The sequence below is a fragment of the Haemaphysalis longicornis genome, unplaced genomic scaffold (assembly GCF_048455015.1).
Source record: "Haemaphysalis longicornis isolate Haplotype H1 unplaced genomic scaffold, Haemaphysalis longicornis Haplotype H1 scaffold_1, whole genome shotgun sequence".
NCBI lineage: Eukaryota > Metazoa > Arthropoda > Arachnida > Ixodida > Ixodidae > Haemaphysalis > Haemaphysalis longicornis.
Window position 1 is genome coordinate 364,893,821 of NW_027526203.1, and position 15,634 is coordinate 364,909,454.

General features: G+C 51.1%; 1 protein-coding gene and 1 long non-coding RNA gene across 2 annotated transcripts in view; one reads left to right on the forward strand and one right to left on the reverse strand.

Moving 5' to 3' along the window:
* LOC144171221 (uncharacterized) overlaps positions 1-13,230 on the reverse strand; it is a 19,168-nt gene extending 5,938 nt beyond the window's left edge. The window contains exon 1 of the long non-coding RNA XR_013322900.1: positions 13,058-13,230. This is a non-coding gene — a long non-coding RNA (uncharacterized LOC144171221). The remainder of the gene's footprint in view (positions 1-13,057) is intronic.
* Positions 2,519-6,480, forward strand: LOC144160203 (uncharacterized). Its single transcript, XM_077691767.1, has 2 exons — positions 2,519-3,802; positions 6,475-6,480. The coding sequence occupies exons 1-2, from the start codon at positions 2,519-2,521 to the stop codon at positions 6,478-6,480; spliced, it is 1,290 nt and encodes a 429-aa protein (XP_077547893.1).
* Positions 13,231-15,634: the final 2,404 nt, after the last annotated feature.

Genomic DNA, 15,634 nt, shown 5'->3' on the forward strand with positions numbered 1-15,634 from the left:
CTTCCCAAGAACATGCACCCCACCTACTATCTGGGGCATCGCCTGGCTCGCGTTTGCGCTCTTCCTGATGTTTCAGTCAGCAAAATACAAGACGTCCGTTACGTGGACGCGTTCAGCCCTAGGCCGTCGCGGTGACCGATCATCAGGGCAACCAGTTCACATCCTCACCACGAGTCCATCGCCGAAGAAAGCGCCCTCGCGCAACCACCGCCACCAACCCTCTTACCCTTGTGACTGACTATCAGGAGGCGTGTCCTCCTACCATTTACATTCTCATGACATGACTGCTCCCGCTCCTCCCTACTTTTACCTCATCTGGACCCCAAGACGATGATGCGACGGCACATGCCACAGCCCGGGCTCATAGCTTCCTGGCGTACTCCCTTCGCCGCGCCGCCTCCCGAGGAAGACAACTGTGCTGTTCCGCGCATCTATCGTGACATCCTCGCCCACTGCTGACGACCGACTTTCAAAAGAAGACTCTAGGCGCCTCCGAACGAATATCTTTCCCATGAAACTCTTCTTCACGCCATCCACCCTTCTTGCTACTACGTCACCTACAAAGGATCTCCAACCTCTTCTTTCTCCCTCGACCTCATACCGCGCACACAATAAAGTTGTTCTCTCTCTCTCTCTCTCTCTCTCTCTCTCTCTCTCTCTCTCTCTCTCCCTCTCTCTCTCTCTCTCTCTCTCTCTCTCTCTCTCTCTCTCTCTCTCTCTCTCTCTCTCTCTCTCTCCTCTCTCCCTCTCTCTCTCTCTCTCTCTCTCTCTCTCTCTCTCTCTCCACTCTCTATCTATCTATCTATCTATCTATCTATCTATCTATCTATCTATCTATCATCTATCTATCTATCTATCTATCTCCCTGTTTCCCTGTCGCTCTCTCTAAACCTTGTAAGACTAAGAATGTACAATTCCTGCTAAATGTGTGTTTGGGGCATTCCGTCACGGGAAGCTTGAACAGCGGGCCACTTTATATGCCGCGACTGTGTTGTGCCATGACACACGACAGAAATTTTGTGGCCGTGTGCTCTCGGGCATGGCTATACCATCAGGATAGCCTCCGAAAGTTTTGCGCCCTTAGCCTGGCCCTCTATCGTAGGGGCGTGCTTGTATTTCATACAGTTACATTTTCGCTGCCGTGTCGTTTATGGCGGATAATCCTATTTTTTCTTATTTTGTTCGTATTCATGCCTTCGTTTTTGCTGCGGCCTGGGCAAGTATTTTATTTTATTTTATTTTATTTTACTCACAGAAAACAAAATTATCCCACAATGGTTTCGTTTGTGCGATTCTTTAGAACATCCAATGTCGAAAATATGTTCAAGAACTATCAACTCGACCGCTACCATTTGCTAACTGTTCATTCAATTTGTAATTGGTGACTGATTTTTAATACTGCTTGCTCGGCCCCAGTTAGACACTGGGTGGTTTTTTGCATTAGCCTTTATCTTTCGTTAATTTTCCCTAAACCCCCAGTTCTCTTTTTTTTTTTTTTTTTTTTCCAATTGCGAAAGTTGGCTCTGCAGCATAAAACATTTGGGGCGACTGAGTCTAAATGTACGCAAACGGGACGTTTTCAAACGGGGGTCAGCGATCCCCAGGAGTTCCGCGAGGGCATTTCAGGGGTCCTCAAAGCCTACCCCAAAATTTCGCCCTCCCCCTTACATTGCCTTTTCTTTTATTATGCGAAACTGCCACAAGCGCGAAAATCTGCCTCCGCTGCATGACATGGACTATTTAACTTCTCGTCCCGCGCACGTTCAAATGTCAAATTCTTCCGCCGCACGCCGGCTGTACGAGAAGGCCGAACTCACAAAAGGCATCAAATAGGTGTTTTGGTGAGCCTTAGCTGCAAGAGCACATTGTTTGAGAATATGACATGAATTAGCACAAAAATTGGGGCAGCTTCACACTAGTGGCGCTAAGACTCAGCAAACAGCGAAGCTGGCGGCCACACCTAGCTTATTCTTGATTCGGCTAAGTTTGTGCGTGGTTGTGCTTGGGGACTCAGCCAAGTTTTCTGCGTGGTTATGCTTCGAGACTCGATCAAGTTTTCTGCGTCGTGCCGTCGCTGGCCCCCAAAGAGCAATGAACGCTCGATCATTAAAGTATGTATAATGTACGCGTGCCCTCTGGCTTTGCGGCGAAGCTCCAAGAGTAGCGGGGGGCGCAGCGGGACGACCGTTCGCTCAAAATTTTTGAACTCGTTCGGTGGCCAGGATTGGCCACCAGGGGGCCGAGCTGAATGGACGTGTTCCACGTCAGCTCTGTCTTCCCACGGCTCTTGTGGCGTAATTTCCTACAATTCCTCGGAAATAACCACGGCATCGAGTGTCCAGCGAACCTCTGTTTCGGTGGACACCTCTTTTTCGAAGTCTGGATCCTCGCCCGGCCTGCAGCGGACGAGAACCTCTTCACAGGCGGGGCCGCCCTGGCCTAGGCCTAACCATTCGAACGCGGACCTCGGCACTCCTTGCGGCTCTCGGCCCCTTCCCCCTTCGCCCGGAGCAGCAAAATGGAGCGCATCGAGGTGGACGGTGAGTCTATCTCGCCCGAAGACCTAAGTGAAGCGGCTGGGTGGCTTACCAGTCACCGGCGACGGAGCGCCCGCGCTCTAGCCAAGCTAGGCCTCGCCTCGGGCGGCTGCTCCAGCAAGCCCGTCACTGCCTCCCAACCAAGCAGCAACACGTCCCGTCTAAACACGCAAGCCTGTCGGTCGCAGCGCCTGTCCCGCCAGCCGCCGCTACCAAGCGAGGACATTAAAATCGTGCTGCGGCCCCGAGAAGGGCTGGACATCACCAAGATAAGCCAAGCCGGCTTGCGTGACGGAGTGTTGCGCTCGGCCGGAATAAGTTATGACGAGGCAGCGGACGATATACTTCGCACCAACGTCGTAAAAAACGTCATTGTCGCCAGCACTCCAAGCATGGGACGGGCCAAAAAATACACGGCCATACAAGAGCTCCGCTTCGGGGACATCACCTACAAAGTGTGCGCTTACGCGGCGCCACCGGAGGACACTGTCAAGGGTGTTATCCACAACATCCCCGAATATGACAGTGCCGATGACATCACGCGCAGCCTCCTCTACAAGAAGAATCCTACGATTCTCCAGGCGAGACGCATGGGCCGTACTAACTCTGTCCTCATCGTCTTCGAAGGACCTAAGGTACCACACTATGTGTACTACAGAGGTGCGGAATACCGTTGCTTCATTCACAAGAAGAGGCACGAACTGTGCGACAGCTGCGGCCGTCTAGGACATCGCTCGGACGTTTGCCCAGCGCCCGACAACAAAGTGTGCAAGATCTGCGGCACCGAGGCTCCGGCGGACCAACACGATTGTGAACCCAAGTGTGCACTGTGTGGCCGCGATCATCCTACGGGAGATAAGAAGTGCCGCCAGCGGTTCCAAACCCCATACCTTCTGAAGAAGCGGAAATGGGAGAAAAGACTACAACAGCGACTGCAGCAAGAGCAAGAACCCTGTCATCGCCGAGGACAGCAGTGTCTCTCCAGTGGCATTGCGTCGTCCCTGCTCAAGAACAACGGGACCTCAGCGGATCAACGCGGACGAGACGACTCGTTCCCGGAACTCTTGCAACGTGAGCATCAGAGCCGACGGGATGGGAGCCACGGGGCAGGATCCCGTGACGTCTCCTTCAGTAGTCGACACCGCTCCCGATCCACATCGCGGAGGAGGACCCTCAGCAACCCGGGGCCCAACAACCAAGGACGGCAGTCGCGATCCATGTCGCGAAACAGACGTCAAGCAGCCGGCCATTCTCAATTAAACAAGGTGAGCTGGGCGGATACGGTCTCCCAATGCAAACAAACTCAGAAAAATAATGCTTCCACAACCAACGCCTTAAAATCCCACCACTCAGATCATTCTTCCGAGACAACCAAAATCAAGCAGATGCTCGAAGAGCTACTAGCTGAAAATGCTATGCTCAAAGCGAAAATCGCCAAATTGGAAGAAACAAAAACCCCTTTCGCAAGCCCCGGTAGCGCATGCCCTGGTACCCAACCGACAGACCCGGTCGGCCCGGCAGCGCAGCTCGCTAATGTCAATTCACAAACCGCGCATACGCGTGCCTCTGTCGTAGAGATGGACACTGCGGACTCCCCTCCCTCAAAACGTAAAGCCCAAGCGATAACCTCTGAGAGCTCTAGTGAGGCCGCAGGCGCGAGCCCGAATAAAAACGTTGACGACGGCATGCTCCGTCAATTTGGAGAAACCCTCACCGAAACTCTTACTGAAACTCTCAGCGCCAGATTCGGAGCGATGCTGGATAAGTTCGGCGAAAACGTTGATGCCCAGATTGCCAGCCTGAAAGCTCGAATAACAGCACTAGAGAATGGAATCCCACGAGCCGGACGGGAAGTGGGACCGGGTCCCATCAAGTCCACTAAACCCTATTCCCGCCCCCCGCCGGCGGACATCCCCAAAATTGCAAATGATCATGTTCAATAGCTCGTCCAACAGAAAAAGCAAAGCCAACACCTTGATGGTGTGGCAATGGAATTGTCGAGGATTCAAAAGAAAACGTGCTCCTTTAGAACTATTCATCAAAAGCAAGAATTCGGATGAAATACCTGATGTGGTCTGTCTCCAAGAGACAGGCGTTTTTGCCCGAATGTCAAACTACAAATCTTTCAATGACCTAGAAGCTGATGCCTCTGGTGTAACAGACAAGCAAAAACCCGCAGTCAGCACCCTTGTTAGGCGAAACCTCCCAGCCCTGCGGCGCGAGACGGGGGTGGACGCGGCGTCCATGCCTCACATCCTTGTAGAAATTATCACAGACCAGAAACACTATGCCCAGAGCACGTTTATCCTTAATGTGTATAGCTCCCCAAAAAATAGTCATAAATTTAGTAAACTATTCCGGAGAGCTGTCGAAATAGCAAGAGGGAACACACTGTTGATTGTCGGTGACTTTAATGCACACCATACGGAATGGGGCTACAAGCGGGACACCATAAAGGGGCGCAATCTATGGCTTGATGCCCAGAGAGAGGGTCTCAGCTTGCTCAACGATCCGCGGCATCCCACACGTATTGGAAACAGTGTTAGTGGGGACACTACCCCTGACTTGACCTTTGCCAAAAACATGCGTACGGAAGCAACCTGGCTAAATACCCAGGAAAACCTCGGCAGCGACCACTATCTCGTCACTATCGGGGTAAATTCTGGGGCAGCGAAAGGAAAGTCCGGTAAAAAACTACAGCTCATCGACTGGGATGCATTCCGCGCGCTTAGAGCCGAAGCACGAGGCCCTCTGGCCGCGGGAGACGGTACTTCTGAAGTCGAAATAACAAATATTCAGTGCTGGGCAGAACAACTTATAGCGGACACAAAACGTGTCACTAAGGTCATACCGGAAGAGGCAGAGCTACAACAGGCCGACGCAAAGTTGCTGCATATGTGGGAAGCTAAACACAGCTTACACACACGACTCCAGAAGCAAAAACTCAACCGAACCCTGCGGCGACGACTGGCGGCCCTGAACCGTGATATTGAAACGTACGCGCAGCAACTAACTCGGCAAAATTGGCATAGCACATGCGATCGCATGGACTGCGAAATAGGCCTTCGCAAAACCTGGAACATCTTACGCTGTCTGATTGACCCCGAAAATAGTAAAACTACTCAAAGAAACAACATCAGCATACTTCTCCATAAATTTCAGGGGACAAACACGGAATTGCTCAAAGCCATTCAGGACAGATACATTGGCGACTGCACCCGCGAGAGGCTTCCTCCGTACGTGGGCAACGAAAATGCTCTTCTTGACCGGCCCATCACTATAAGTGAAGTTAGGGGAGCTATCTTGGCATTGCGCACTCGCTCTGCTCCTGGCCCGGACGGAATTACAAATAAAATGCTCAGAAACCTAGATGACGAGTCCGTTGCAGCCCTCACACGCTATATGAACGTATGCTGGGAGACTGGGCAACTACCACCTCAGTGGAAAACGGCCATGGTCGTTATGATACCTAAACCGGGCAAAAAAATCCAGATTGAAAACCTTAGACCTATTTCCCTCACTTCCTGCGTAGGGAAACTATTGGAACACGTTGTTCTATATCGAATCACCAACTATATGGAAGACAATAGCCTTTTTCCGCACTCTATGATCGGGTTCCGTCCAAAACTCTCTACGCAGGATATCATGCTCCGTCTTAAACATGACGTCATCGACGGGGAAAGCTGCTCCCCTCTAGATACCAGAGCTATATTGGGATTAGATTTAACGAAGGCGTTCGACAACGTTAAACACTCGGCAATTCTTGACAACCTCGGCCGACTGGGCCTTGGGAAACGGGTATACAACTACGTAAGTAACTTCCTTTGCGAACGCACAGCTACTCTAGCTGTAGGGGGACTCCAATCAGATGTGATCAAGCTTGGGAGCAGGGGAACTCCACAGGGTTCAGTCCTTTCCCCGTTTCTTTTCAACGTAGCCATGATGGGGCTTCCCGAAATACTGCAAAAGATCGATGGTCTCCAACACAGCCTCTATGCGGACGATGTCACGCTTTGGGTCAGCGGAGGCAGTGACGGGCAAATTCAGGACATCTTGCAACAAGGCATTGAGGCGGTGGAGCGGTACGTAAGTCCCAGGGGCCTCAGTTGCTCCTCGCAAAAGTCAGAATTGTTGCTTTACAGGCCCACTAGTAGGGTAGACGTACCGACCCGAACCCCCCGGTTGTGAATATTTTCGCGAATGGAACGCAGCCCATCCCCACAGTGTCCAGTATACGGGTTCTCGGTCTCCGAATACAGGCCAATGGACACAACTCGGAAACCGTCCTCGCGCTCCAAAAAAGCGTGCATCAGACTACCCGACTCATATCGCGAATCGCTAACCGGCATCACGGTATGAAGGAGCACAACCTTGTTCGATTAGTTGAAGCCTTCGTCCTCAGTAGGATAACCTACGTCACCCCTTTTCTACACCTCAGAAAGGACGAAGAACTCAAAATTGACGCCCTTATTAGACGGGCCTACAAGCAGGCCCTCGGCATCCCGATCACTGCTCCGACCGAACGTTTCGAGGCGCTGGGGCTTCACAATACCCTTAGCGAACTAATAGAGGCTCAACGGCTGGCTCAACGGGAACGGCTTAGCCACAGCCAGACGGGTCGGCATATTCTCGGCTCCCTGGGCATCAACCACCTGCGAACAGGCACTCACAAGATACCCTTGGTTCCCGAAGTGCGCGATCAAATTCACATCCCACCGTTCCCTAAAAATATGCACCCGGTTCACAATCAGGAACGCAGGCAGGCAAGGGCGAAAGCCCTGCACAAACGATTCGGAAATTCGGAGGACGTGCTGTACGTGGACGCGGCCGACTATCCGGGTCGCAATGCTATGGCAATTGCAATAGTCAATCACCAGGGCAATTCCATCAGCTCCGGGTCGGTCCGCACGAGCGAGCCGGAGGTGGGCGAAGAGGCGGCCATTGCCCTGGCAATGACGGCATCCGCAAAAATCAAATACGTGGTGAGCGACTCAAAGTCTGCTATTACAAATTACGCAAGGGGGCGCATCTCCCCAGAGGCATCTGCAATTCTAAGGATTGGGCTCAACAACATTCAGCGTTCGGGCAAGATATGTCTAATATGGGCACCTGCACACTCTGGCCTGGCTGGGAATGAATGCGCGCACGACGCCGCTCGAGGATTTTCTGACCGAGCTGGTGACGACAACAACGCTCATTCACTTCGCTGTTCGGGTAGGGATCGCCTTGTGTCCTACAGGGACATAACTAATCATTACAGGCTAGAGCGGACCCGCTTCCCCCCGGCTCATCCTACCCTCAGTAAATGGCAATCCGTGGCTTGGAGACTTCTACAGACCAACTCGTATCCCAACCCGGTTGCGTACAGTCACTGTTACCCTGGGCAATATTCTGACAAGTGCCACCGGTGTAAGGACAGGGCAGACTTAGCCCACATGCTGTGGGCTTGTCCACAGGCGACAACGTTAGGTCGCAACATCGCTACTGTAGAGCAATGGGAGACCGTATTGCTCAGCTCCGACCCAGCTGATCAAGTCTGGGCCATTCAGCTGGCCGAAGACGCTGCTAGAGCCCAAGGGCTCTTGGCCGACGTCTAGGACTACTGGCTGTTATGCAATAAAGTTTTCACTCACTCACTCACTCGTTCGGTGGCCACCGTTCGGCTTGCATAGCCTGGTATGTGCGACGCTGATTAAGAAGTTGGCTAATGTTATCACTTCTCGGCCTTTTCGCTTCGTTCATTTTGGCATTGATACTTCTTTTTTCACCGTCAAAACTGCACCACTCGTCGCAGCAAGCGATACATCTAGACACTCCGCGACGCGTTTCCAAAGCCGTGTTTGTACCAGTTGTATCGCGCCTCCGTCAGGTGGTGGCACGAGTCCTGCCCGAGCGCGGAGAGGCAAAGCTACGGTGAAGCGATGCCAGCACGTGCATTGACGTCATCGCTCGGTGAGGTTCTCCTGCGCACGTCCGCCAGCCCAACCACCAGTTTAAACAGCATCGCTGTTAAACGCTTTTTTTTTAAATATGCTCATTCGAATACCTCGCTTAAAGAAGTGATCTGGAATGCTCACGTGATTACGGCTACTGGCTGTATCAGCATAGTATTTTCGCTGCACAAGCCATATTGTTGCGATATGAACAGCGCTCGCTAGGTTCTCTTTCCGTGCACCGTGGAAATTGTCTGCAACTATGACATTGATCAATAGGGTTCATGTGGGGTCCACCATAGCTTTTTCACGCCCGAAAGGGGTCCCCGGCTGGTTGATAACCATTGCCCTTGACCTCAGCCTCGTGCTTATCCCCTGCTGGGCGTGCGAACCAAGACCTTCATAAACGAAGAAAAAAATACACAGATTACAACCAGTTGTTGATACGACCTACTACTATGAATCACTATAGGTCACTATGGGTACCTACTACTATGGGACACTATCAATGCGGTGAGTTCTGGTGCTGCATTTTTAAGATGAGAATAAAAAAAATTATCGGATCCCACGCACACGTGGAAATGGACGAGAGGGAAAGCTTTGAAACCACACTCCTCGTCTTTCGTTGCTGCCCCGTCTGTCGTGGCCGCTTATCGCGTGTGGTCGTACGACCACACGACCAGTACCACGCTGCTCGACTGTTACCACAAATGCATATTCACTGGGCTGTCAAGGGTTCTCATTTCCTTTTCGCTTTTTAACACGAAAGTGTTTTATTCCAAAATACACAAAGATTTTAATGACGTCATATCCTTCACGGAACTGACGCCAGTTCAACGAAGCAAGCGGCCTGTAAAGCGTGCGCCCCTGCACACGGGGTCTTCGTGCGGGAAGAAACATTAGTACTAATGAGTACGTTATACCAGAGTCCTTCAATGCTTTACTGGTCACGAAACTGCTCCGTAACTCAATGGGAGAGCTTCATATGCTGCATTTGGCCGCCGCGCGGTGGCGCCACCCTCTCACTGAGGTCACTCCTCGGGCGGCGTTGCGCTGGCTCGAACGGCGGAGCCGCGGCGAGTTGTGTTTGTTTTGTGCGGGAAAAAAATGTAACGTGCATATCGCGCTCTTGTGATGCGTCTTAAGTAGTGCAACGACGATGCCGAACATGTGTTGCGTCCCGGGATGTCGTTCCTTGTACAACGATACCACAAAAAATGTTTCCTTGTTCTGTTGACCGAGCGACGGGCAGCTGTGTGAGAAATGGAGGGGTGCTATCCCAAGGCAAGCAACGGGAGATTTCAGCTTCGATTATAAGTGTGCGACAGTGTGTGGAAATGCACTGTGTGTGAGAATGGAAAAAGCAATGTACCCTTTTGAGACCATCGTGGGCCTAGAATTGTACAAGGCTAACTTAAAGCCGGATTTTTGTCATATCAGTCAGGTTGTAGCGGTGCTTCATTACCTGTTTGCAAACTTGTATTACCTTGCGCTCAGGCTCGCGTGTAAAAAAGCTTTGGGACATCCTTGTGCTTTTACTTTTCATATTTCAGCGAATTATCCCTTAGGGTTCGTTTTGTTTGTTTTGTAACCGCGCGTGGCCGATTCCAGTTTCTTATCTGGCGTTTCAACCGGAGCGCCCGTTTGCTCTTTTTGTCGTACGTCCCATCGGGCAATATTGTTTGATATGGAAAGGGTGCCACCTTGTCGCTAACTTGATTGATTGTAGGGTTTAACGCGCCGACGCAACGCAGGCGATGAGGCGCGCCGTATAGTGGAGGGCTCCGGATTAATTTTGACCACCTGGGGATCTTTAACATGCGCCGAAATCTCGTACACACGGGCGTTTTTGCTTTTCGCCTCCATCAGAAAAGCGGCTGCCGCGGCCGGGAATCGAACCCGCGACTTCGTGCTCAGCAGCGCAACGCCTTAGCCACTGAGCCACCGCGGCGGGTACCTTGTCGCTAACTTGATTTTTTGTTTCTTCGACAATGTTCTCGATCCTATTTCCATGGATCTAAAATTAATAACGTTCCAAGAGTAATTATACATAGCAAACGCCGCGCAACTCACTTTATCGACGTTCATCTGTTCACGTCACACTGCGGACTGATTATTAGACGTTTGTGTTTCATTATAGTCTTTTGTAGTGCAGGAGATCGTTAGCTCGCTGCGTTCAGAAAAGCTTTGCGTCGTTCTTGGATACGTGGCAATATTCTGTTTCCTCCGTGTGCTGCACATCGCAGAGCGAAAAAATAAATTTTTGTACGCTGGACCACGTTCTTTTGTCTCCCTTCGTAACATAGAATTTTTTTGTTGCGTGTGATAAAATCAGTTTCATTGTTCTTTTTTCGCTTCCTGTTTTTGCAAGGATTGCAAAGCGTGGAAGCAGAAAGACACATGGAGTAACATATATCTCTTCGTGTTTTGATTATAAGTTTCTGCAGGGTTTTCGCGTTTCTGCAGGGTTTTTAGATGTTCTCAAGTATGTGCCCACTCATCGAAACGACAATACTATTGGGCTATCTTTTTTAGCGTTCTGTGCATTCCAAAGCAATCAACGGATTCATTAGGCGGAGTCTGAACGACGCGTACTTGGTTTCTTTCAGTCTTTTTATTTTATTATCGATAGGCCCGCAGCAGTCCGTCACTACACAGCTACCGTATGTGTGGTATTTACAACTTTGCTTTAAGAAAAGAAGCAATATAGATTTAAAAATCCGTAAACACGACGACCCAGCGCTTGTGCCAGAGCACACAGAAGCCGTTGCCGTTCGCGGCCGAAGTCTACGGTAACTTACTTCGAAAAATAAAACCCCATTGAAGGCAGGTGATAAACACAATTACTGGACTATTCATCGCTAACTACTACGAAAAAAAACACACTTAATCAGCGCGCAGACACCAAAAGCAGCGAGCGTTTCCACGCCAAGAGCTGGCAAATACGCCGCACGCGCGGCGGCTGGATGACCTTCGTGCGGCGGTTGCGCCTGTAGTGGCGCGCGCGGTCCCTATATGAAGCGAGCGCCGAAGTTTCGTGACCAGTAAAGCATTGAAGGACTCTGGTTATACTTAGGATTGTTTGTTTTCGGATTTTATATTTTAACACGAAAGTGTTTTGTGCCGGTATACACCAAGATTTGACTGACGTCATATCCGTGATGGAAATGACGCCAGAATACCTTTGCCGAAGCGACCCGCCAGCAGTACGCCACTCTCCAAGCACACCCACAAGACAGCCGCCGACCCGCAAACAATGCTCAGCCGCAGATTTCCCTGAGCATTTCACTTTCGTGTTTTACCGATTCCTATGACAGAGGAATCAACACTAGTTTTTTTGCCATTTTCTTCGCGCGCCTCTACTTCAGACCGCGGATCCAGCGTAGCAAAATTCCCCATACGCTCAAAGAACGCATGCGGGTCTGCTTCCACACGCAGCTGAGCAGCCGTTTGGAAGTGAACATGCAAACCCCACGCACGCTTAAAGTAGAACACTCATCTTCACTTCACTGTGCCATACAAAACGCCATATCTGCATTTAGTAAGGTCGCTGCGCAGACCACATTTACCCCGTAAAACCGCATGCTGCATCTTTCTCACCTTAATAATTTCTTGTTCAGGTCCGGCAGCAGCAGTAGTTTTTCTGACAGAGGTGAAACCGAAAGCGCCCTTGTGTCCAGATTTGGGGGCACAACAGAGGTCCCCGGGTGGTCTAAATTAATTCGTAATCCCCTGCTGCGGCGGCCTCATAGCCCGCATGTGTAGCCGTTCGGCGGTAAAACCCAAAAATTCGAATTTGTTGAGGTGCATTGGGGTGAAGCACACTCACGGGTGTTTCATACCGCTTGGAGGCAGAGACGCAAATTTGCCTATGATAATCATGTACCTTTCTTTTGAATGCACGCAGACATGTAAGAGCAGTTATATTTGCGCAAGCTACAAGCTACAGAACTCCGGTGAAAAGGGAACATGTTAAGAGGGACACTTACAACTAAGGCACTGAACATGTGGCAACGTTTCCGCAATGGATCCGCACACGTCATGCAGGTCCATCCTGGGGACGTTGACAGTAGGTCTGCCGGCCAACGCAATGATTGTGCGGATCTAATGAGTGATTCTGGGCGCTTCAAAATTCATGTACAGTTAATTTATTCACTCCATTGGGATTAATCGGGGTTCGGGTGCGTACTTGATTGATTGTACGGTTTAACGCACCGACGCAACGCAGGCGATGAGGCGCGCCGTAGTGGAGGGCGCCGGATTAATTTTGACCACCTGGGGACCTTTAACGTGCGCCGAAATCTCGTACACACGGGCGTTTTTGCTTTCCGCCTCCATCAGAAAAGCGGCCGCCGCAGCCGGGAATCGAACCCGTGACCTCGTGCTCAGCAGCACAACGCCTCAGCCACTGAGCCACCACGGCGGGGCGGTTGCGTACTCAAGTCGTAGCCATGCATGCTGAATGCGGGGATGAGGTATAGACACGAACGAAACGCTTGCGGGGGTGAAAATCACCCGTGGTGCGCCATTTGGAACGAGAGAAAACTAAAGGTGCGCAGAGTCGGACTCCCGGAGCGTACACAGTACCGCACAGGAAGACTTCGAAGCCAGCGGCCAGTCCGAGGCAAGGTACGAGGAGAGCGGCCACTGCGACGCTTGCGAACCCGGTCATGACAGCGCTCGCTGAGCACGTTGTTCATGCGAGGACGACCTGAAAGAAAACGGGAATTTCTTTTAACTGGCAAACGGTGCGTGCTCGCGTTCTCCCCAGAGCTCTTTATAATGCATCCTCCGGCACGCTAATGAGAGGCACGCGCTTCAGATATCTGCGCGCAAACCAGCCTCGACGACGGCTGAGTAATGACACGACTTGTAAGGGCCGCCAGGCAAAACTCGAAGCCGCGAAAGGCGCTCATTCAAATTGCGCGTGTGAACCTCCGTTTGCCTGGCCTTCATTTTGCTTACTTCGGCCCACTTTCTGAAAGCACTGTCGCTTGTGTGTATGAAATATTAATGCACCGGGATTCCATTATCTCCCGTGGATGCCTTTAGGCCCGTGCAGCTGTGTCGCTCGCCCGGGCGTCAACAAAAGCGAGCGCTGCGCCGGTTAATTGTTTCCTTCGTTAGCGGGCATCGGGCGCGTGTATTGGAAGTAGATGCACGGCAGTTTATACTCTATCGGAAGATCTGCGGTAGCACGTTCTCTCTCTCTCTCTCTCTCTCTCTCTCTCTCTCTCTCTCTCTCTCTCTCTCTCTCTCTCTCTCTCTCTCTCTCTCTCTCTCTCTCTCTCTCTCTCTCTCTCTCTCTCTCTTTGTTACCTCGGTCGGTCGACCGGCAGTATGAGCAACGACAGCGAAAGGGATACGCGCGCGATACCTCGATAAATCAAAAAGACCGCGAAATCTTCGCGTGCCGCGGCTTAACCGATGTGAAAGATTAAGCATCCGTTATTAGGGACGCCGCAGAGGGAGTCAACTTAGATCAGGGGGGCACAACATGCTTTCCACCAGACAGTCTTTGTGGATTTTGATTCGTAAGTTTTACGTGCTCGTTGAGCGCAAAAGCCACGGACTCAGAAACTCGGCCAATAAATTCCTTATTACCTGGGACGCATGCCGTAGCGCATGCCTCAGAAATAAAAAAGCAAGGGAAAGAAACACGCCCATTGACTTCGACGCGTTTCATAGCGCGTGTCTCGGAAGTAAAACACAAATAAAAGGAGCTCGCTGTGTGTCTCCGAAATAAAAGGCAGCTGTTCGGTTGTCGCTCTCCTCGCGCCGAGCTACGCGTGGACTCTGGCCACTGAACCCCTCGTCCAGTGGCGCAGCAGTCACCAGGGCTTCAGGGCGCTCTGCTCGGTGCAGAACGCACTCGGTGTTCATTAGGACAATCAGGTGCATTCAATCGGACATTAATGCCTTCGCATTCCAAATTCACAGGAAGTTGTTAGGTGTCCTGAGGGTTTCTTTTTCGTGGGTGTGCTTTTCATGGTGCTTCTGTTATCATACCCGACATTTTTGTTGCCATATAAAAAGAAGGTCGCGACGTTCGGCTGTGCCTCATGCGTCGTATGAGTGGCCATGCAGCCGACCGAGTCAGGCAGCAGAAGCCCGTACTACAGTCCTGCTGAGATGGAGATTCGGTCGGCTGAGCACGAGAACCCAATCCGCCTGAAGGGCGGATGGTGTAACCCGAACACGCTCGGTTAGGGAACACAAGACGCGTCTGGCGCAAGCAGCCGGGCGGCCCTTCAATACACGCCTCGAGTTCTGTTGCATGGCACTGCAGCCGCTGCTTTTGTCGTATGGCAACTGCTCTGTAGAATGAATTGTAAGCGCTACAAAAAAGACGCCATCCAAAACCCTTCAGAACGTAACATAAAGCTATGTGGACTTTTTTCTTTACTTCAAAGGGGTCCTGAAAGGCGTTTTGACTCACTAAATGAGCAAGTGCAATCGTTAGGTCGTGTGGTCAACATCATCTGTGCGAAGTAAAACTTTTTTACGTGCAGCGGAAAGCTCACACTTCCATTGCAAAGTTTGGCGCACCTTTCTCACCTTTTCGTGTGTGTTCTGGACACCGCCATTTAAACGCATGTACGTCATTGATTCTCCCATGCGCTTCACGAAGCAGAGATCCTGCGAAGCAGAGATCCATGGACGGCTTTTTTCTTGCACTTCCAGAGAGGAGAAGCGTCGTCTGCTTAGCGTCGGCGGGTTGCGGCGGCACCTTTGGTTAATTAGAGCTTGCTGTCGTCTTCGTCTATATTTACAGTTTTTACTCTATTGCCACGCTTCTCGTTACAGGGCATGGGTGCAGCTTGTCAAAACCACGACCGGCTCTGGTCAAAACACGCGTGCACCCTGCTTGAGTGCACCGCTGGTTTGCTCTGTGCCTTCCCATGAAGGCTGTTCATCGCGACTTATAAAGCACTTAGAACCGGCGCGTTTCGTGCACCGGTCCTCTGCCGCTTACTAGAATACTAGAATTCCTGTGTACAGGGTGTTTCAGGAAGTACTTTAAGTAATGTCATAAAATAGGCTTTCGAAGGTAAAGTTGTTTTTCTTGCGCCAAGTGATCGGGGGTCATGGCAGACGCAATAAAATGGGTTTCAAGCGCAATTTAGGTGAATAATTAAGTAGAAATCGTTAATTTACTTTTGA

What these genes read in the sequence shown, in the direction of transcription:
- LOC144160203 (XM_077691767.1), top strand. Translation starts at nt 2,519, where the DNA reads ATGGAGCGCATCGAGGTGGACGGTGAGTCTATCTCGCCCGAAGACCTA.